This window comes from Tetrao urogallus (assembly GCF_951394365.1).
Source record: "Tetrao urogallus genome assembly, chromosome: 2".
Lineage (NCBI taxonomy): Eukaryota > Metazoa > Chordata > Aves > Galliformes > Phasianidae > Tetrao > Tetrao urogallus.
Window position 1 is genome coordinate 105074303 of NC_136814.1, and position 20765 is coordinate 105095067.

General features: G+C 40.0%; 1 protein-coding gene across 1 annotated transcript in view; it reads right to left on the reverse strand.

Moving 5' to 3' along the window:
• Positions 1-20765, reverse strand: part of KIF13B (kinesin family member 13B) — a gene marked incomplete at both ends in the record, with an annotated part of 120369 nt that overhangs the window by 42044 nt on the left and 57560 nt on the right. The window contains 13 exons of the mRNA XM_079550566.1: positions 159-316; positions 1425-1595; positions 2887-3015; positions 3671-3820; positions 4300-4446; positions 5380-5542; positions 6615-6825; positions 7803-7993; positions 8797-8883; positions 10064-10194; positions 11955-12089; positions 14896-15006; positions 17717-17929. Coding sequence (XP_079406692.1) covers positions 159-316; positions 1425-1595; positions 2887-3015; positions 3671-3820; positions 4300-4446; positions 5380-5542; positions 6615-6825; positions 7803-7993; positions 8797-8883; positions 10064-10194; positions 11955-12089; positions 14896-15006; positions 17717-17929 — 1997 coding nt within the window. The remainder of the gene's footprint in view (positions 1-158; positions 317-1424; positions 1596-2886; positions 3016-3670; positions 3821-4299; positions 4447-5379; positions 5543-6614; positions 6826-7802; positions 7994-8796; positions 8884-10063; positions 10195-11954; positions 12090-14895; positions 15007-17716; positions 17930-20765) is intronic.

The following is a 20765-nucleotide window of genomic DNA, read 5'->3' on the forward strand; positions in this document are numbered from 1 at the left end:
CAATAGTCTATTTCTAATAGCCTAACAGATGAAGTCTCAAACACTTCTTTTTATTCAGTTCAAAATTTGACTACTTATCTCAAATCTGCCCAAAATTAAGCCCTTCAGACAGTGACTTTCCAGGTTTTTAAAACAGAAAACCTACTTTCTGTATTTACCTGTCTCGAAGGCTCCGTGTTTTGGCCTGAATGATTCCCAAATCCCACAGGGTTGGATTTTTGCGGTCACCGCTCTGCTTGTGCCCATATACTTCAATTGCCAGTGCACCATCATAGAGATGTTCCATGAAGTCTTCAGAAATATTTACAGAAAACTCCTGCAAGTGACAACAGGTTAATGACTGTGACCACACAATGCTGACTTAGGCTTAGAGACTCACTGTCTTGACTTTAACGTAAGGATGTAGTAAAGTTACCCCAGCTCCCAAGACACAACGTGGAGGAAAGGAAGAACTGTCATTTTGATTTGTAAAATCAGGAGACAAGGTAACAATGTAAGACATGCTTAAAGATAAAATTCCAGAATAAGCTGTAAGATGACTGCATCCTGTTCCAAGTCCTGACCCAACCTCTAAAAAATATCTCATGTTCTAGAACTTAGAATCAAACTCCACTCATCAGAGGGTATGATATCTACTTTACAAATGAATGGAGTTCGTTGCTCAGTGTAATAACAAATGAGAGGAAGAACAAGAAGAGAACTCAGGTGATCATCTGGGATTAATCTAAGTTGACTTCTGACATCTCAGAAAGCACTGCAAAAGGCTGCCCAGGGAGGTGGTGGAGTCACCATGCCTGGCTGTGTTTAAAAACCACTTGGGTGTGGTGCTCAGGGACATGATTTAGTGGAGGGTTGCTAGAGTTAGGGTAGGATGGTCAGGTTGCAGTTGGACTTGATGATCTTGAAGGTCTTTTCCAACATGAGCTATTCTATGATTCTGAGATCTCTATTGCAGATGCCTCCACTTAACTAGTGGCTCTGAAGTGAAAAGAAGGAAGCAGCCTGTTCTAACATACACTATCTAACTTCAACACCTACTTAGAGATGAAAGACAGCAAGTCCCAATACTGCCCATGTCTCCTCACTGATGTCAATGGAAAGTAACGAGGTCAGATGCAGACATGTTCTTAGAAGGGTGTCACACTTCCACTCATACTCAGCTGCATTTTCACTCCAGGTAAACTAATAAATCTCTGCCAAACTGACTGCCTTCCTTCATTAATCTACTTCATCACCTTCAGTGACTTTCGTACAAATGAATTGTGTACTACAAGGAAAGTTCTTACTAAAAATGGCATTAGGGTATCAGCCTCACAAAGTATAATAATGAGAGCAAACATGCAACCAACAGTGTTATGCAAGCATAAGCCTGGTTTTCCTGCCAACAGTTCCAGTAATAAAATGGAAAAAAAATATATATTTACGTTGCAATGATCGAAGACAACCATGCACCGTGGCTCCTTGCTGATGGGGGATAAGGAAGGATCCACCTCAGGTGCAACATTAACTGGCTCCAGCTGATCCCAGAATGTGTATTTGCAGAACACAAAGTTGGAGAGGTGCTGTGGCAAACCTGTTGCCTGAAGTATTTTAATCTAGAGAAGAGATGAGAAACAAAGGAAAAGATCTTATCCATCAGGATTAAATTCTCTTCACAGAATTTGGAAGTTCATTTGGTAGAACAATGTTCTTCTGTTCCCCTGCAAGGGATAACTAAGAAGGTTTATCGGGAACAAAAAAAAGCTTACTAATGATGTACCTCTGCACTGATAGCCACTGCAGGCTGTATTTTGAGTGCATCAGCTGAAAATGGCCACTAGATGTCAGCAATCACGTATTTTTGGGAATAAAAACGAGCACGGTGAATTTTAAAAACACACCAAATTATTTAAGTTACTTTTAATGGAGAGATGCAGCAACAGTTACAATTTAAGAATACACGACAAATCGTATACTTCTACCAAAATGAGCTCCCTCATTCAGCCAGTCCCTTCTTTAAAGATATTTTTGTCCTTATGTCGGAAGTAATATTAAAACAGCCCTGACAACACAAAAGTAAGGCATGTCCCCCACCCATTTCCTTCTTTAATGAACAAATAAAACTACAATTTTTGGATACATCTGTTCTAAACAAAGCCATCGCATCAACCACATTTCATGTAATTTATCTCCATTTAATTTCTATTTACCTCTTTGTCATATTAAGGTCAAATAAGTCAGACTCCCTCCAGCGCTTTTTGCCTCCCTTATTTACCTCTATCTGAAGCTTGGCCTAAGTTGCATTTTCCTATCACAGAGAATTCCCAGTAGACCCTCCTTGCTCACTTGCTTTTTATTATTAATAAACAAAACACATCTGTATATATTTCACAAAAGATTAAATATTTAAGCGAGTGAAGAAAGGAGAGAATGATTCACAGAACAAAGGAAGCTTATCAGATTCTTTGACTGCTTTTGAACTAGATATTACAGCTCCAGTCCCTGCCACAAATCTTCCATGTTTTCTAAGAATACAATAAAACTGCCTGGGATAAGATTGTATGCACTTGTATATAAATACAGTTTAATGAATACCTTGCAGGCTTCAAAGAATCATGGAGACTGAAGGCAACAAAGACCATGAAAACAAATACAGCCGAAGACACACAGCTAAATGGCTGTCACTTTTTTTTTTCATTCTGAAACATCAACACCATTCCACACTATTTATCAACAAGTTTAGAGTCAGAACTCTCTCTGTGTAGTTGAATACTGGAAATGAACATTACACGCAAGGTTTCACAGAGATATCTAACGTCCAGAAGCCAGTGCACCTGAGGCTTTGTTATTTTAAGATGGGATGAAAAGAGAGGTTACTCACGAGGTTGGGGTATATCTGGAACTCACCCTGCAGACAAGTTTTCTCTCCTGAGTGTCATTTTCATTGGAATAATCAGGACTATCCTCACCACCAACCAACCTGTCATCTATCTCTCCACTCACTCGAACAACTTCAACATGGAGACGACCAGATACCTGATGAAAAAGGAGTACAAATGATACGTATGCCAGAGAGCAGTGACAAATCCATCCCTTTTCAGATAACTATGACTGACGTCCCCAGCCTGCCAGCAGACATTTTCTTCCTTTCTGTTGTCTTGCAACGCTCGTTTGTAGCACCAGAGAAAGAAAGCTTGGAGTAAAGACTGCTGCTGTAAAGGAGTTTCCGTTTTTACAAACCATCAGGCACTAGAGGGACTTTGGGAACAGTTTGCTGCAATCTCACTCACCATCCCATCAGTCTCTGGAGAGTCTGCAAAGTGCATATGCAAGGCACAGAGTGCACACAGAATGTTTGCTCTAGCTGTCTTTAAAGATTTTCTATTGTGTTATATTTAACAGCCTTTTATGAACAACAGTCAATGAAATGCAGTAGACCTATAGCTTATACTGGTTCTAATACGTATTTTGGGCTGCTTCATTTTGGAGGGTACAAACAAAGCTTTTTGTTTGTCAGTGTGCTTGGATCTGAAGCCTCAACAACTCGAGTACGGGACTTGCACAATCCCAAATTGTCAGCAGAGATCTTGTGCACAAGAAACTGGAAAATATCTACCATATACTGGTATTAACATCCACAGACTGTGAATAAGCAGTTGAGCAAGGACAGATAATGGAAAAAACGACCAACCTCTCCCTTCTGATTGATGATCGGCACAGCGTATTGCAGCTTCACGTCATAGAACAGGCACTCAAGAAAGACATTGGCTACTCCGATAAGGCTGTGGTTCTCCTGCTCATCATAGAACGGATCAGCTCGTCTGAAGTAAGCTCTCATCACCTTTAACCAAATGCACAAAAACATAAGAAAAACAAACTTCTCACAACAGTTTTCCAAGTGTTACAAAACTAGCCTAACAGGAAAAGGGGACGCAAGCAAGAGGCCAGATCAGGACACAAGAAGAATGGAAACACGATTTTAACTTTGCACAGAGTATTAAGGCCTGTCCTCAACAAGTTCTCCAACACTGTCTGATTCAGAGAAGTCGGCCTGAGCCCCAGCTCTGACAATGTTTCCTTACTGCATTGAGCTATGCATGCAAACAAGCATCAAAGTGATGTGATAAGGGCTGATGAAATGCTGAAGAATGCTTCAGTAATAGCAAAATAAAGGCTAAAAGAAACTGTTACCTCTGCCTTTTCCCTCCCTCTCTCCACACCATTCCTCCAGAACCAGAAGATTTTCTTACATCTACTTAACCAAAAGAATGAACAGGAAAAGAATTCTAGTGGTACAGTACTGGAGTAGTTTTTACTTACAGGGTTGTCTTCCTCACAGTCTTTCCACTCCTGGTAAAGATCCCTCATGTCTACTAATCGATTCTCCAGCTTTTCCAGTGACCAAATCTGTTTGCCTTTCCCTTTCCTTCTCACCTGAATAGCAGGCTCGCTGAGAATTGCACCTCTCTGAGAAACAATTCAAGAGAGATTAATGCAGATCCTATGTCACAGCAATGAAAAATAGTTTACAAATGACAGAAAAACTGAGAACACCTCTGCAAAGTTTGGACTGTTCTTTTTAATACAGCTTAATGATTTGAGTTCAAGCATGACAGCCTGAATCTGGCTGTCTCAGTACATTCACCTTCAGTCTAACTGCCATGTCTCATCCCAGCCACATGCAGTAGTTTCAGTGGATGGTCACCTTAGATAAGTGTTACAAATAGGAATATTCAGGCATTTCACAAATATCCCCAAGTTACAGCAGCTTGAAGTTCTAGCTAAGGCAAATTTCAACTCCTGAAAACACCTTACGGAGGGGGAATGCATCAGAAGGCTTTGCTAATGTCCTGTTTCTGGACATGCCAGAAGACTGCAAGAAAAACCAGCAAACAAGAGAAATTTCTAAAGCAACTCAGAACAACTCTGATCTTGAGTTAAAATACATCCACTGCACTGATGATGATGCCTTTACTATCACTAAAATTTTGAGCTGGCCTCAAGAGTAGAAAGGATAAGATAGCTTAGGTAACCAGACTGCAACAGAAAACTCTGGGTTTGGTTCCCTCCTTTCAAAATGTTTAAGATATCTGGAAGGAATCATCCAAATCCTCTCAGCTCCAGCTCCTCCCTGTACAACAGGGATGGCAGCAATTTCTCACCTCACCACCACGATGCAAAGGCAAATGCCTATAAGGTGACATCAAACACATTTGGTAGATGGATTCTACATAGATTTTATCACCTAACCTGCATGGACTTTGTCACTCTTAAACAGAAGGAAATGTGAACTTCAACATCAATGCAAACTATCTAGATCATTAGTTAGAATAAGACGAATACAAATTCCAAGGAGCAAACTACATGAACAATGTTTTAGTTCCATTATGGCTACATTACCTTACTGTTGGCATTAAGGCTTGAAGCAGGGATCTGGAGGGTGACTTTATACTCTGTCCTCTTGTCCAATTCTTCTCCAATAAAATTGGCTTCTCTCACATACAAATTGGCTTTAACAATTTGCTCTCGCAGCTTTCTCAGGCTGTGGGTCAACATTTCTTCTCTAGAAGGCAATTTGTTGCAGGGAAAGACAGAAGAAAATGGCATTTAGATATTGAAACTGACTGCAAAGCACAGGATCATTTGACAGGGAAAAAGTCAATACTCAGCCTTTTAACACAAGAATTAGGCAAATTAAATGGCATTTCTTCTTGGAAAAAAAAAAAGTCGTCCGTATGAATTTAGTAGTGTGGACATCAGCATACTGCCAGCTTTGGAGACTTCTCCAATTATCTGCTGAATAGTCAGTACTTACATGGCTTATTCCAGAGTTTTCCCAGCACAGATGTGAATGTTCCATTTTACAGAGGGAGATTTGTTCAGACATCATGACCCACTTGCTCACTGGCCTCCCTGGCAAATGTATCAGAGCACCAACTATGTAGTGCAGGAATCCAGCACCACAAAATATTCTAGACAGACAGCTAAGACCTCGTTGGACTGCCTCAGGTGCTTTGCATTTCAAAAGATGCTCCTTAAATCAGATCTGTTTCCTCATTACATTTTTTACCATGCTTATTGTTTTAGGGAAAGATTCATTTTCCTCCTGCAGCTGCACCATTTGTCAGTAATGCTGGCAAAGATCACAGAGAGGAAGAAGACAATACACTCAGTGCAACTGTCTATGAAGAGGTAGAGGTCTGTGGCTCCTCTGTGATTGTTAGACAGCTCTTGCAATCCTCTGGATCTAAATTCTTTGCATCACCCTTCTACTCCTTTTTCTTTCTGCAACCTTCTGGCTGCCAGAACCTGCCCAGGTCAGACAGTTGGATACAAGTTAGGAGGAAGAACAACCTTCCAGCAGCTGTCACGAATTTACAAAAGAAGAGACTCATATTTAATGCTGGTACAGTTTCTCCTTAACAACAAAGCAGACATTCTTACTTTCAAATCTTTCTAGCATTACTGATCTGATTGTGCTTCAACTAATATTTTCACTCTGTCCCCTCCAGTCATCTGCAGGAGTCTTCTCAGAAAGCCGGCAGAGGTGTGCAACACAATTTAAACCTTGCAAAATTCACTGGCACCAAGGAACTTGAAATGAACAATCCTGCCAGTCAGATTTTATTACCCACCTCTCCTCTGCCCACTGCCGTAAACGCTGTTGAGCACTGGGAGAATGAAAGGAGAATCTGTCCATGCTGCGGAAGTGCTGCTTCTCTGGTGACAGTCGCCTTCGTAACTGTTCCAGCTCATGCTCATACATAAGTCTCTGCCGTTCAAGTGCTGATCTCTTCTCCTCTTCGTGCTGCTGCTCCAGGCTTTGCAGGATGGACTGCATAGGATCTAGGTAGACGTTGAAAAATAAAGAAGCTAGAACTTCTGGGGTCGAATATCTAGTAAGCATGAAATTAAACTGAGGGAGTCAAGTAACGACTATGTGGTAGAGTGGAGACTTGGAAATACGAGCTCTGTCCCAGGTTCTGTACAGATGTTCTGCACTGCCTTGGCCAAGGCACAAATTACTATGCCTTCATACTTCGCTTCATACATACAGCCCTACAGATATCCGTGCCAGGGGCTGCAGTGGCCAGTGAGATCAACTGTGAAGAATGTTTACTAGACAGTAAACATTGTACTATATGGCATAAAAGGAGGAAGAGATTGCATTTGTTTGTGAGGCATATTTAAAAAACGCTGCTGAACTGTGGAACAAAACAAAAGACAAACAGAAGAGTGGGTGAATGATTTAAGAGAGTTTGGAAAAGATCAGTCTTAAAAAAAACTACTTCTGTCCCAAAATAATGCCAGTCTGGGGCAGCTATGTAAGACCACAAGAACTAAAGAACATAATTGCAGAGACAGAAATCACTACAGTTAAAGCCAGAGTGAGACATAACACATGAAAAATAAACAGCAAAGCAAAAACATTCTGATTTGAGGCTGCAGTTCCACCAGCATTCCAGTTTCAGCTTTTTCCTCAACAAGAGCTGCCAAACAAAATATTTTGTGGTGGTGTTTTTCCCCTCCAGGGCAAAAATGGCTGCAATGAGTCATTCACAAGAAAAGTTTTCCAGTAGGATGCCACAAGGGAAAAAGCTGGTGCTAAACATTGCCTGAAAATATAACCTCATATTCACAGGCTTGAGTCCGAAGGGACCCCAAAGATCATCTAATTCCAACCTCCCTGCAACAGGCAGGGTTGCCAACCACTCAATCAGGCACCAGATGAGGTTGCTCAGGGCCCCATCCAAGATGAAACACCTCCAGGAATGGGGCATCCATCCCCGTGCATATTTCTAATAACTTCTGTTGCTTCTTACCATTACTACCAAGGGCCTTCATAGTAACTTCCATCTGGGCATATTCATAGCTGAAGTTAATCTCACTGGACACTTCACTGGAATTGTCTCCATCCACATCCAGCTGCTCAACACTATTACTGCACTTCATAGAGTTGTCTCGCTCCTCATCCTCATGATCCGGTTTCTTTTTCTTCTTTGGCAAATTCAGCCTGTAGAAATAGGGAGAAAATCTTAAACTAACACATGGTCATCTTTGAGACAAAAGGTTGCTTAAAAAACACATTTAAATTAAGCAGGTTACCCAAATCAGTAGATTTTTCCCTTTTGAAATCTGTTGATCTTGTCTGTTGATTAGAAGCATAATTTTCCTCAGAGTAAATAAGGGACATAATTGACATTATGCTCTGATAGTGCAGAGCACCTGAAACCACTGATCACATAGCTTCTATAACTACTGTTTTTTCCCACACCAAAATAATTTACAGGAAACAAAGAATAGAGATAAATGTTCTTAAATACATATTACTCTTATTATATTCTTGAGTATTACAAAATATAAAATACGAAAAACAAAAATATAAAAAAAAATACAAATATAAAATCAAATATATAAATAAAATAGAGGCAAGTATAAAAGAAAATAATTATGTTTCAGATTGTCATTTAAATGTACTGATTTTTAAGGTAATTCAGACCAGCCACAGAGGGTCTCACACATACAGTCCTACATAGAAAACTTCTGCCAGTGTTCCTGTCTGACACAGGAAGGTCTGAGGTATGACTAGAGCTGGAATTCTAGGGAACAGAGAACACAGTGACCTTGTAAGACTGATATCACTGTATAACACAGGCCTGAAATTGATGCAAAATCCAAAGGGCAAACTATTCAAATCAAACATTGGGTGTGATTCCTTCCTCTGTAGCCTGCATGCTCCATTCATATTTTTACTTATACCGTGAAGTGAAAAAGTAAGCTGGTTCAAACTTGCAATTAATTTAATTTCCTTCTTACCTGAAAAAGTGGTTGTTTCCCCATAGTATTCTGTCTCCATGATGCAGCTGGATAGGACCCGTAACAGCAGAACCATTCACAAAAGTCCTGTGAAAAGATGAAAGGCTAAAGTAAAACCATGCCAAACCACAATAGGAAGTATTTTCTCATTCTGGTGCTGCTTCCCTTAATGTAGCTTGTTAAAGCAGGAAAACAGGTTTGTGGATTACAACCTACAACAATCCTATGGCAGGAACACCCCCAACCAGCCTAGGTTGCCCAAAGCCCTGTTGAACCATGACACCTGTCCAGCCTGGCCTTGGGCACTGCCAGGGATGGGGCACCCACAGATTCTCTGGACAGCCTCTGCCAGGGCCTCAACACCTTCATTGTGAAGAATTTCTTTCTTATATCTAAAGAAACTTCACTCATCTGCCCTGTGTCTTCTTTTGATTGTTTAAGCTCTGCAGAATTCACTACTTTTGGATACATATTACATCTATGTCCGGAGACATGGCCTTCAAGATGAGAAAGCAGGAAACGAATGTCACTGGAAATTAATACTTCTCTCACTGCTTTGAAATACAGACATATCTTTGAATAAGCCTTAGGAGAACTTTGGTACGTAAACAGTTCAAAGACAATAAGCAAATTAGAGAAACTGCCTCTATTTCAGAGCCAGATTAAGCCCCAAAATAGGATCTCTCAAAATAGGATAACAAATTTGAAGGGAATCTCAGGATGTCACCTCGTGCCATCACACAGCAGGATCAAATATGAACCAGGATAGAAGTGAAATTCTTGAATTTTGTGACTCTTGCAATAAATTACTAGAGGTGCTGACACTGCATGTCATTTTGTGATCAGTTTGAATATACCACCTGCTTTTCAAGTACTGCTACTTAATCAAATAAAGCAACAAATGCTTCAGCTGCTCTTTGCATACCAACAGATTTCCTAGAAAATTAATTCAAATTTTGATAGAGTTAAATCTACACAGCTGCAAATCAGTGTGTATCTACTTGCTGAAAGCATAAGCAATTCACACATCCTCTCTTTGAAAACTTAAATTATAAATGCCATCAGTGAAAGAAATCTCTTCAGAATGAAATATGTGAGCTGACAGAAGAGTAGATAACAATTCAAACAAAACCTCAAGCAAAATACAAGAGACTTTCTTACTTCCTACCCACTGTAAGAGTGTGGTTTTTCAGTTATCTTTTTGCCCATTGATCATCAAGTACTAGATAAAACTACAATTGTTACACAGCTAGATCTGTGCCTTTACCTGGTGTTTTTTTGAGGTGTTAACATAACCTGTCCTTCTGGGGTGATGTCTATAATGCAGTGTTCAGGAAGAATTCCCATTCCACATAGCTGGATATCTTGAGAGTTGTCTGATCCTATTAACGTGTGCTCCTAGGAAAATTAATTCAGATGTTAGCGATGGGTTGCAAAGTTTCATCAGTGCTACACTAATGTAGTGTACAGCCATTTTCCTTCTGGCTATAACTTCAAAATTAACTTCCAAAATCTGAAAGCTGCTCAATACTTCCTGCAAATGGAAAAAGGGGAATGAAACATTGCACACAAATCCTCACTATTTTTTACAGCAACAAGAAGGGAGCACACAGGAAATTTCACAGCTAACAGTTACATCCAAATATGAAGAAGTTTCTATAATTAAACCGTAGAATTCAGTGCCTCAGGATGTTGTGGAAGCCAAAAGAATAAAGGAGTTCAAAGAGGAATTAAGGCAGGTTCGCAGTGGTTAGACCCAGGGCTGTTACACAGGTTCCATTTAGATCATCCTCTGGCTTAGTCAATCCCTGAAGTATCGAGGGACAAGGAACTTGGCCGAGGAAGAAGCACTCTGCATGCGCTCCAGTTCATCTATTTCTTTTTGAGGCATCTCTAGGCATCTGTAAGCAATTGCTGAGGAGTAGACACAATAGATAAGTGAGGTGAAGCTCTTCTTTGGAGCTTTTATTAGAAAGAACACATCAAAGAGAACGTCAGTAAGATGCCTAAGAAGTCTTCAGTGAGTTCTTGTTATGTGTTCTCAACAAACACCACAGAGGTTGGCTCTGCTTCAATAATGGTCAGTGCTGAGGCTGATTTAGCAGCCTGAGTCACACTCTGGATACCTACAGGCAAAGCACCTTCAGTTTTTCTCCCAAAATCTCAGCTCAGCTGTTTTGTCTTTTTTTTCTTTTTTTAAAGCAAAGAACACAACGGAAAAGTTTTCCTTTGCTCTCACTGAGACACCACAGAGCAACAATAAGATGACTGATAGAAAAGAGGATCACAGACAGCCTGAAACAAAACCACCTTCCAGCCCCATTGCTAATGTGTGGCTGCTTTGAGAGTTACACACACCACTTCAAAGAGAATGATTTAATGTGAAGCTTAAGCTGCCAGAGTTTTTGTGCTGTCAGATTATTAGAATTTGTATTCTAATTGTGACTTTAAAAGAGCTGCCTCTCATTTCACCTCCTGCCTCCAGATCACATCTACGTGGTTAGTTAAAGTAGAACAAACTGCCCAGTTGTCATAGGGCAGAGTCCAAAAGCCACATCATACATTTCCTGTTTGACACCAGTAACGGGCACTGCACATCAGTGTAGAGAAGTGCATAGGCAGAACAGAACCTGATTTTCACTCCTGGTGAGCTGCGTGAAAAGGAATAAAAATACATCTGATAAGCTGAAATCAGAACTCAGAATTTTGATTACACATGTGGTAGCAAGCTGATTACTGATATGGTCAATCCTTATACAAATCATTTCTCTGGGTAAAATTGTGTGATGTTTGAAAAATGCAAGATAATTTATAAAAGAGAACACCTCAAAATTTCTTTAAATATGTAAATATTTACAGAGTTGGACTGAATGATCCGCATGAGTCCCTTCCAACTCAGGATATTCTATGACTCTACAAATACATATATATAAATATATAAATACAATGTATACACATATATAAACCCCAAACTCTCCTCTGTGACAGAGAACTACATTTGAAGTAAAAAGGTCACATTCATACTACTTTAAATGAAGCAGTGAATAGCACGGATTTGCTTCAGATATGCACTGTAATAATACTTGTACATCTGTGTCAATGGCATTAGAGTCCTACTTCTGTTAGAAAAAGAATAATACATCAATATTTATTTTTACCTTTAAATAGTATACCAGGAGTTCATTGAGAGCTGGGTCTGCGTTCAAATTCACCAGGAAGCACTTATTATCCCCCACTTTTATTCCAGAAGACTGAAGCGATATGCCAAGGCTTTCCAACTGTTTCTGACGTTCCTGTAAGAGAGTTGCCATAAAAAAAAAACAGGCTGGTTGATGTCCAGTCCCTAGGAAACACATTCCTACCTGCCAAAACTGACAGGGCAAAACGAAGGGCGGCTCCTCCTGAAAAAGGCAGCTCTTTCTTCTGCGATAGATGAGACGCAAAAGCCTGAGCTGTATCAAACTTTACAGCAGGATGTCTGCAATTTCTCTGGTCCTTCTACCTCTGGACTCGGAGTGCTACGTGCTGTGGTCTCACACAGTTGCATCCTCTCAGTGCAAAATGACAACAGCTGAAGGCAGCACACTGCAGTACTGTAGGAGCTTCTCCGTGACCTCACTGAACAGCAAGCACTACCACAAAGCCATCTCTTCAGCCCTTTATTTTCTTCTTCGAGCTAAAAGGCTCAAAGTTAAGTCAACACCCTGCCAAATCAACTTCCACGTCTATCTTTTATTTCTTAGAAATCAAAACGACCAAAACCCGACAACCTTCTATTTAAGCTATGCAAATAACACTTCCTGCTGAACAAGAATAGTACCATTTTGGATGATGTTTTGTTCTTGTCAATGGACTTCATAGAATTCCACAACAAAGCATTACTGTGCAAAAAAAGTACATCTTTCAAAGGGAAGTGGTAGGGTGAAGACTAAAGCAGGGAAATAGGAACATTAAGCATTTCTGTCTTAAAGAGAAAACAAAACAGAAAGGGATTCTTCTACAGAAAAGAAAAAGAGATGAATACTGAGAATTGATTCAAGGATCATATAGAAACTGAAAGTGAAATGAAACTCCCTATCCACAACAGCAAACAAAATTAAAAAAAAAAAACAAAAACATGGGAGGCTCCTCAGGGAATTACTAAATGGAATCAAAAACGGAAGAATAAAATAAGTAAAAAATATGAGAGACTCACAACAGCTTTATCTGTGCCACTGAGACTTAATAAAGAATATTTAGAAGAGATTTTATAGGAATAATGGAGGGGAGTTCGTTATGACTCTGAACTTTACTTATGAGTTTGCACTGCATTAAAAAAATTGCCATGCCATAGCATCCAATATAATTCTCTGTTCAACATGAGAGCTTTATCTGCTCTAACCAAGATTGAAATTGCAAAGAATGGCAAGCACAACTCCGTCTTCATTTTCTCTACCCTGTCTTCCTACACACCATGAAACCAACAGCGTCCTTGAAAGGAAAATTCATGTGTGTTTGTGATGAGAGAGCAAAACAAAGAACAGAGGAAAACTGAAATGTGATGTCAAAGCTTTCTTTTCTATCACCAGTGCCAGGCTCTGATGTTTACATCATTCCAAATCATCTACAGTCACAGATAGAGAAAAGAGACCTTGCCCATGGTCTAAAACTCAAAGGGTTCACATAAAGAAACTGAGCCAGTTTCCATTGACTTTTGATCAATACCTACTGTTGAGTAACTGAAGAATGTAAAATACATCAGAAGTATGTGAGATACTCTGTGAAGATGTGAAAAAATTGCCTTGTCTTTAAGGCTTTGAACCCTTATTGTCCCTCCAGCTCTATCAAGTGCCTCTTCAGCAGTTCTTATTCTTCATGAGGAATGATCCTTCTCAAGGATTTACAATTATCTCTACATTCTACCACTGAAATTTGTCAGGCAGATGGTAGTGGAGGCTGGCTAGGAATAAAACCACATGACAAACCATAATATAAATGCCTTTAGCCTTGGGCTCATGTAAGCCTGACGATGATGTGAGAAGGTTCCTTCTACTGGCTTTCATATGGCACAGCCCTCCCTGTTTCATATGAAAAGCCCTCCACTGCACAAACACTGGTCCTCATCCTTCCTCTGAACAAACCTCACTTCCTCTACAGCTGCAAGGCTCAGAGCAGGTTGAGAATTCAGATGAAGAAGAACACCAAAGCAAGTAGCTGTATGCAGACCTCAAGGCAGATTTATTCGCAGCGTTGATCTCATTATTTTGATCAACCTCCTTGCATACTTGGGATTTCTACACCTACAAATTGCTGCGTAAAATGAGATCAGAATTATTATTATTATTGAATTTCACCCTTATACAGAGGGTGCTCCATGGTATGATTTTGCTCTGAAAGACAGGAAGCTCTCTTATTTGAAAGAATATTTCTTACAATGGATCTTTAAAACTCAAGTCAAAGCCTATTCTGATCATGCCACCTACAAAAAGGGCTTTGTATTGGAGGCTCAATTTTCTTACAAGCTATTCATCACCTTTCAATAGTTCTCCCCCTTCAGTGTTCCCTACTGCAAATATATACATCAGCATTTGTGTGGTAAGAATTGGAAGTGTCATGCAATAATCCTGGTGTCCTGCACAATTTTTCAGCATAGCTATCATCTTCAATTATGTTCTGAGGCATTAAATAGGGGTGTAAGAGGCATTAAAACAAACAGAAATTCAAACATTCTATTTTTTAATATTCCGAATGCTCTTTGCCTTCGGTATTAAGGCACTCCGTATATAACCTTGCATTTAACATTCTCAATGCTCCATCCTTCGTGAGAAACAGCAATTTTGCTGTCTGAAGAACACAAAATCCCTATAATCCTCTCATCCATGGATTTTTTTTTCCCCAAACAACCTCTTAATTTGCATAGAATGACAATTTATTATTGTCATTCTAGAATAGTAATCTGGGAGACAGCCAGCTATCATAGGATTTAAATGAAGTTTTTCTACAAGGGCAGTAAGCTTGACCTACTTACCCATAACCGCAAGAGATTCACACAAACAAAGGAAGCAAACCTATTGTTTATAAGTATTACAAACAGACACGGAAAAAGAAAAATCAGCAAACCTGTGCTATCTCTTCAGTTTTTCTTAACTTTTCTTCCCAGGTCACAGTCATTTCCTGGATCAACTTTTCTGACTCCTCCAATCGTTCTTTTAATTCTGGCGATTTCATAGCCTGCAGAAATAAAAGCAAAGGGAACAAGAAAGCTTATTGTGCTTTGTTTTTTTTCACATCACTCTCACACAGATGGGGCAAAAAGGAAACATATCATTACTCATCTCACAATGCATACTCGATCAGTAAGTAAAGGGTTGTTTTAAATACATATTGCATGCAAATGCAGAATCCATCAAAAAGTTAGTTTAATTAGCTTCAAATACAGATGCTAAAGGGAAGTTTATAAACTTTAATGCAAACCAATTACACAATACTGGCAAATTTGCATAAAGATATTCAAACACAAGCTAATCTCATTTCTGTACCAATGTGAGCTTCCAGAAAGACTCATATCTGAAACAATCTGTCTCCTGCATACTGCAGATCTGGGTAAGCGCAACCTCTAAATCGTAGCTAACATCTCAGTCCCTTGAACAGCCATGCCACCATAATATTTTTATTGTCTGTGTTGATATAACCTGATTTGGGATCCATGATTTTTTTCTTTCCATTGGAAAAAAAAGTAAGATGTTCCTATACATGCATTTTCCAAAGCTGATATAAAAGAGGGCAAAGTTTTTACACTACACGTTCACTTCTGCCAGTCTCAGTACTGGCATATTCTTTCTGCCTAAACAGAATCCTAAACAGGAATCCTATGGGCTTCCTAACATCATTATTTCACCACAACAATATGAGGCTGTTTGGATAGTAGGTATTTATGCAATGCCCATCAACCTATCATTCTTCATTAATTCCAACAAGAAAAGATCAAAATGAATGCACTAAAAAAGAAAAGGGGAAAAGAGGATAACATCTTATTCTTCAGGGGAAAAAAAAAAAGTCAACTGCCAAGTTCTGTTCTGCCATGGCTCCTTAGGAAACAAAAAGGACAGTGACATAAAAAAGAAGAAAAAAAACCTACTTATTGATCTCTATATTTAGAAATGAGCTTTGAAAATGTAACTCGACTAATCACAATGAGGCACTGCTTTTGTTCATTTTAAAAATGAACCATTATGCACCATTTCTGTAAGAACAATTTGATGGGCAACAAAAGAAACAAACTGAAAGGAGAACAAGAACATGTGCTTTTTGACCTTTACTGTGCAGCCTCTTGATAGCAAACTAAACAGTTTTTTCCATGCTCTTTGTCAATGCTGCTCAGATGACAAGTGGGGTGGGATCTGAATACTTAGCAATGGAAATATTTATTACTTCATATTTAGGAAACACTACTTCATTGTTTTGGACAGCTGCCATTATTTTGGCATTAGTGCTCACAGATGAAACAAATAGGGAGTACTTGAGCTTCTCAAGAGTCCGTTGTTCATATTTTAGGGGAAATCTTGAATTTTTAACATGAGATACCTTAAGGAAACCAATGCTCACTTACTGGATGCTTTGCACATTCATTAGCTCAAATGGAACAATCCAAAATTCATTAGACATTTGTAATATCATAACCAGAATTCCCTGCCAATCTCAAGAGACAAATACTGCACAATGCAGAAAAATTGTGATGACAACAGTCGGATTATATCAGCACTGCTTCGTCACTTTGGAGAACAGAACTCAGAATTGCTCTAGCTATTGGCCTTCATGGAATCACAGAATCACAGAATGGCCTGGGTTGCAAAGGCCCACAATGCTCATCCAGTCCCAACCCCCTGCTGTGTGCAGGTCACCAACCAGCAGCCCAGGCTGCCCAGAGCCACATCCAGCCTGGCCTTGAATGCCTGCAGGGATGGGGCATCCACAGCCTCCTTGGGCAACCTGTTCCACTGCCTCACCACCCTCTGGGGGAAAAACTTCCTCCTAAGATCTAACCTAAACCCCCCCTGTCTCAGTTTAAAACCATTCCCCCTTGTCCTATCACCATCCACCCTCACAAACAGCCGTTCCCCCTCCTGTTTCTACGCTCCCTTCAAGTACTGGAAGGCCACAATGAGGTCTCTTGGAGCCTTCTCTTCTCCAAGCTAAACAAGCCCAGTTCCCTCAATGTTTCCTCATAGGAGAGCTGCTCCAGCCCTGTGATCATCTCAGTGCCCTCCTATGGACCCGCGTCCTTCCTGTGCTGGTGGCCCCAGGCCTGGACTCAGTGCTGCAGATGGGGCCCCACAAGAACCGAGTAGAGGGGGACGATCACCTCCTCTCCCTGCTGGCCACCCCTTTTTAATGCAGCCCAGAACACAGTTGGCCTTCTGGGCTGCAAGTGCACACACTGCACTTGCATTTAGTCCACGTTGCCTTCCCAATTTCAAGGAGGAATCTATGCAGATATCCATTATATTGTATTATAATGCCTGTAAGAGATTCAGTTTAGAATGGTAAAAACTAGTAAGCAAGCAAACGTTGTTCAAGTCAACTCACATCTTGTAGGAATTAGCTACAGTGAATTCTCGAAACGCACAAGCAAAGCTCTACCTACAAATGGCACAATCCTTAGACCCCATCCCCATGCCTCCCTCTTCATCCTGCTTTTCTGATCTGTATCCCCTAATAGAAACAGAACAGCTCAACTGAGTGTTTGAAGGGAACCTGGTATCTCATATTATCACCCATATTCCAACATCAACCCAAAGCAAAGTGGAAGCAGCACGAAGGGAGATTTCCTGTAGGTATCATGCACCAACGTTCTGTGGCTTTTGCTTTCAGAAGCTCAGTAAAAAAGTTCTGAAACGAGGTTTACGTGGCTCGGACAAAAGCCAAGACAAACATTTGTTACCTCTGCTTTTGTGAGCTGTTCTCTCAGCTTCTCCACCTCCTCACGCAGCTCCCGAATAATGCGAGCATTGGGGTCCTCGTTCACCACAGCATGATTTACGATGTTCTTGGCCCGGTCAGCGTACCTGAGTGTCGAAAGGGTCTCATCGTAGTTGTCTGCTGCTGGGCTTACTGTCGCTACCATGGCAGTCTTGCTGTTGCCACCAAGGCTGTCCTGGAAAGCAGTCACGGTTATGAAGTTAAAACAGAATGTTTCTTTGGCTTTTGGTTTTATTCAACCTGTCAATGAACTTAGGCAGCAAATAACGGCTGGAAGTGGAGTGGAGCAACTAGTAAAAGCAATGTACTTCTCAGAGCCCCTCAGTTGAGCTCCCTAGTTCACTGTTAATATTCTGAGCCCCGTAAATCAAGTAACATTTTTATTTGCAATTCCCTTTTTTTCCTTAGCACATTTACAGAATGTCATACTCAAGGAGCTCAGGCAGGATCATAACAAATTCAGAATTCAATACATGTTTTATTTAAATTACTTGAAGATCTCTTAAACATTAATGATTTTATGTTGATTTTATTTCTGTAACCATTTCAAAATGGGCCCTTCCGCCCTACTCACACAGCTCGCAAATCAGAACCCAGTTATGTCAGAAATTGCCCTTTTGGAATTTGGTTGTCAGAAGAAGGGCGTGAAACCACATTCCTGCAAGGCAGTGTGTCAGGATGCGGGGGAAGGAAAGACACATTCCATTTATCTACTGACTGCAAAATTACGTTTTACAGTCTTGGCTAGTCCAGAAAATAAAACATTTCATTTTAAATTTTGCAGCAAATCTGTTGTTCTTATATTTTCCTTTTTCTCCTCAACAACCCTTTCTGAGAAGGACCACACTATTAACTTTCATCTTTAATAACCCATGAAACCTAGGTCATGCACTGCCATTAGAGCAACGTGACTACATTAGCTTGCTTGTCTAACCATTTCAATTACAAAGCACACACACAGCTTTTCCTAGCAATCATTAAAACAGCCCTTTAAGTATGTCATTAAGACACTTTTTTGCTGTGTGATGCCTAAAACCATTTGACAGCAGCCTTCAGTGGTTAGATAAGCACTGGCCACACAGGCTGGTGCTGCTTCACTGCTGCACCGCTAGAACTCTGCTGTCTCTGCTCATGGAAAGGTGCTGTCACCTCTTCAGCTAGGGAGGATAAACCCATTTGCATTGTGTTCAGCACAGTGAGGTATGCTGGCATGGCTAAAACTTGCAGGTAATGATATTTATAGAGAGGTCAAGCAGCAAGAATCGCCTTCTGGCTGCTTTCCACATTTTCTGCATCTGAGGAGCAGCCACTCTTTATTTCAAATTATTTCAATTTACATGCCTTGCAGGGATTCATGCTGTAACAGAGAAATGTTTTTCCAAAGCATCTAATGAAAAGTTTAAAGAGCCCGACGAGAGCACAACTCATTTGATGGGATTTCTGCCTATCCAGCAGCCAGGACTCATCTCCAACAGCTTGCAAAGATTAGAAATGGCACTCTGCAAAAAACTGCAATCCCTGTTCTGCATAAAAAGATGAAGGCACTGGGGAGTTGGCCAGGTACACTGCTTCCAAATAAAGCCATATCAACTGTACTAATTGGCTCCAAAATAGGATTAACTCACCATCTAAATCACAACTCCACAGGCAGCTGTTACAGTGAGACATCCTATTCACAATACATCCATTATAAGCTGGGTAAAGTTTCGCTTGTACTGGTGGCTATTCAAGCCCAAAAGCAGACTGCCTGATAAAGTTCTGTGTATAAAACCGTTGTGCTGATTTCACTGGTTTCCTCAACGTTAAGAAAGAAAGGTAGATGAATAGTAAACCAGTTTCTCACTAACGTCTGCAAATCAGCCCTGGAAAGGCTGGGCTTGCAGTCATTACAAACGGAATGATAATAAGTGCGTGCAGTTATTTTTAAGGTAAGCTAGCCCAGTCTTCAAGATTTCTGTGTAAGAAACACAAAAATCTAAAGATTCAAAATTACATTTTTCATAGCAGCCGTCAGCAAAATACACAGAGCTTCTGAGCAAAATGGGAGAACGAGAGGTTCGTGTTTGATAACAAATCTTCTGTATACCATACCTCTCTTAATGATCCTTCAAAATCTAAGTCTCTTCTGATCACTCAAGTGCATCAGGTAAAATATGACAAAAAAAGAAAAAATACCTTTACTAGAGGGTGTTTTGTGCTGGATTTTTGTGTTTTTTCTTTACATAGAAGTGGCTACATTTGTGTTTGCCACTCATTCAGAGAACTGGACAAATTCAGAACATTTCTATGCCTAAAATCGAATTTGCACTCCAAAACTTTAATTAGGAGGCTACATGCTTTTAAGGTCACAGTATGTAGGAAGTTGGAAGAACAACAAAAAAAGACCTTGCCCTTTAATTTGACATAGAGAAAACTCGTATTTAACAATTCTGTTTTCCATTTAGACCTCACAGATTCAAGGGCCATCACAATAAAGGCTTATATTTTCCCCCCATATTATCAGACAGTCCAAAGGAAGAGAAATCAATGCCCATTTTGGATGAATATAATGGCAAAATCCTTCTGACCTGTTCCTCAAACCGTAACTGGGATAACGCTCTGCAATTACACTGCAATTACACTCTTCTGACAAAAGTAGAGTATATTGGTAAATATATTAGACAATTAAGAAAAAGCTAATAGTTTTAATCAAAATCTTCAAAGGTAACCATGCCAGTACGTAAAATTCAGTTACGTGAGGCAATAACCCAAATTAAATCAGCCCCAAGGTTCTGTGTGAAGCTGTGCATTAACTGACCCAGAAAAGATAAATTCCTTCTTCTCTAGGCCATAACACATCAGCAGAAGACAAGAAATTCAGTCTGTGAAGGTACCAATGGCTTCCATCCAGCTACTTTTCCAAAGACAAGCATAGTTAAAATAAAAAAAAAAATAGAAAATAAGGCAAAAAGAATGGTGTTTTGTTTCAATGAATGGGACTCTTCTCCTCTCTTTTATTTCTCTTTTTAAAA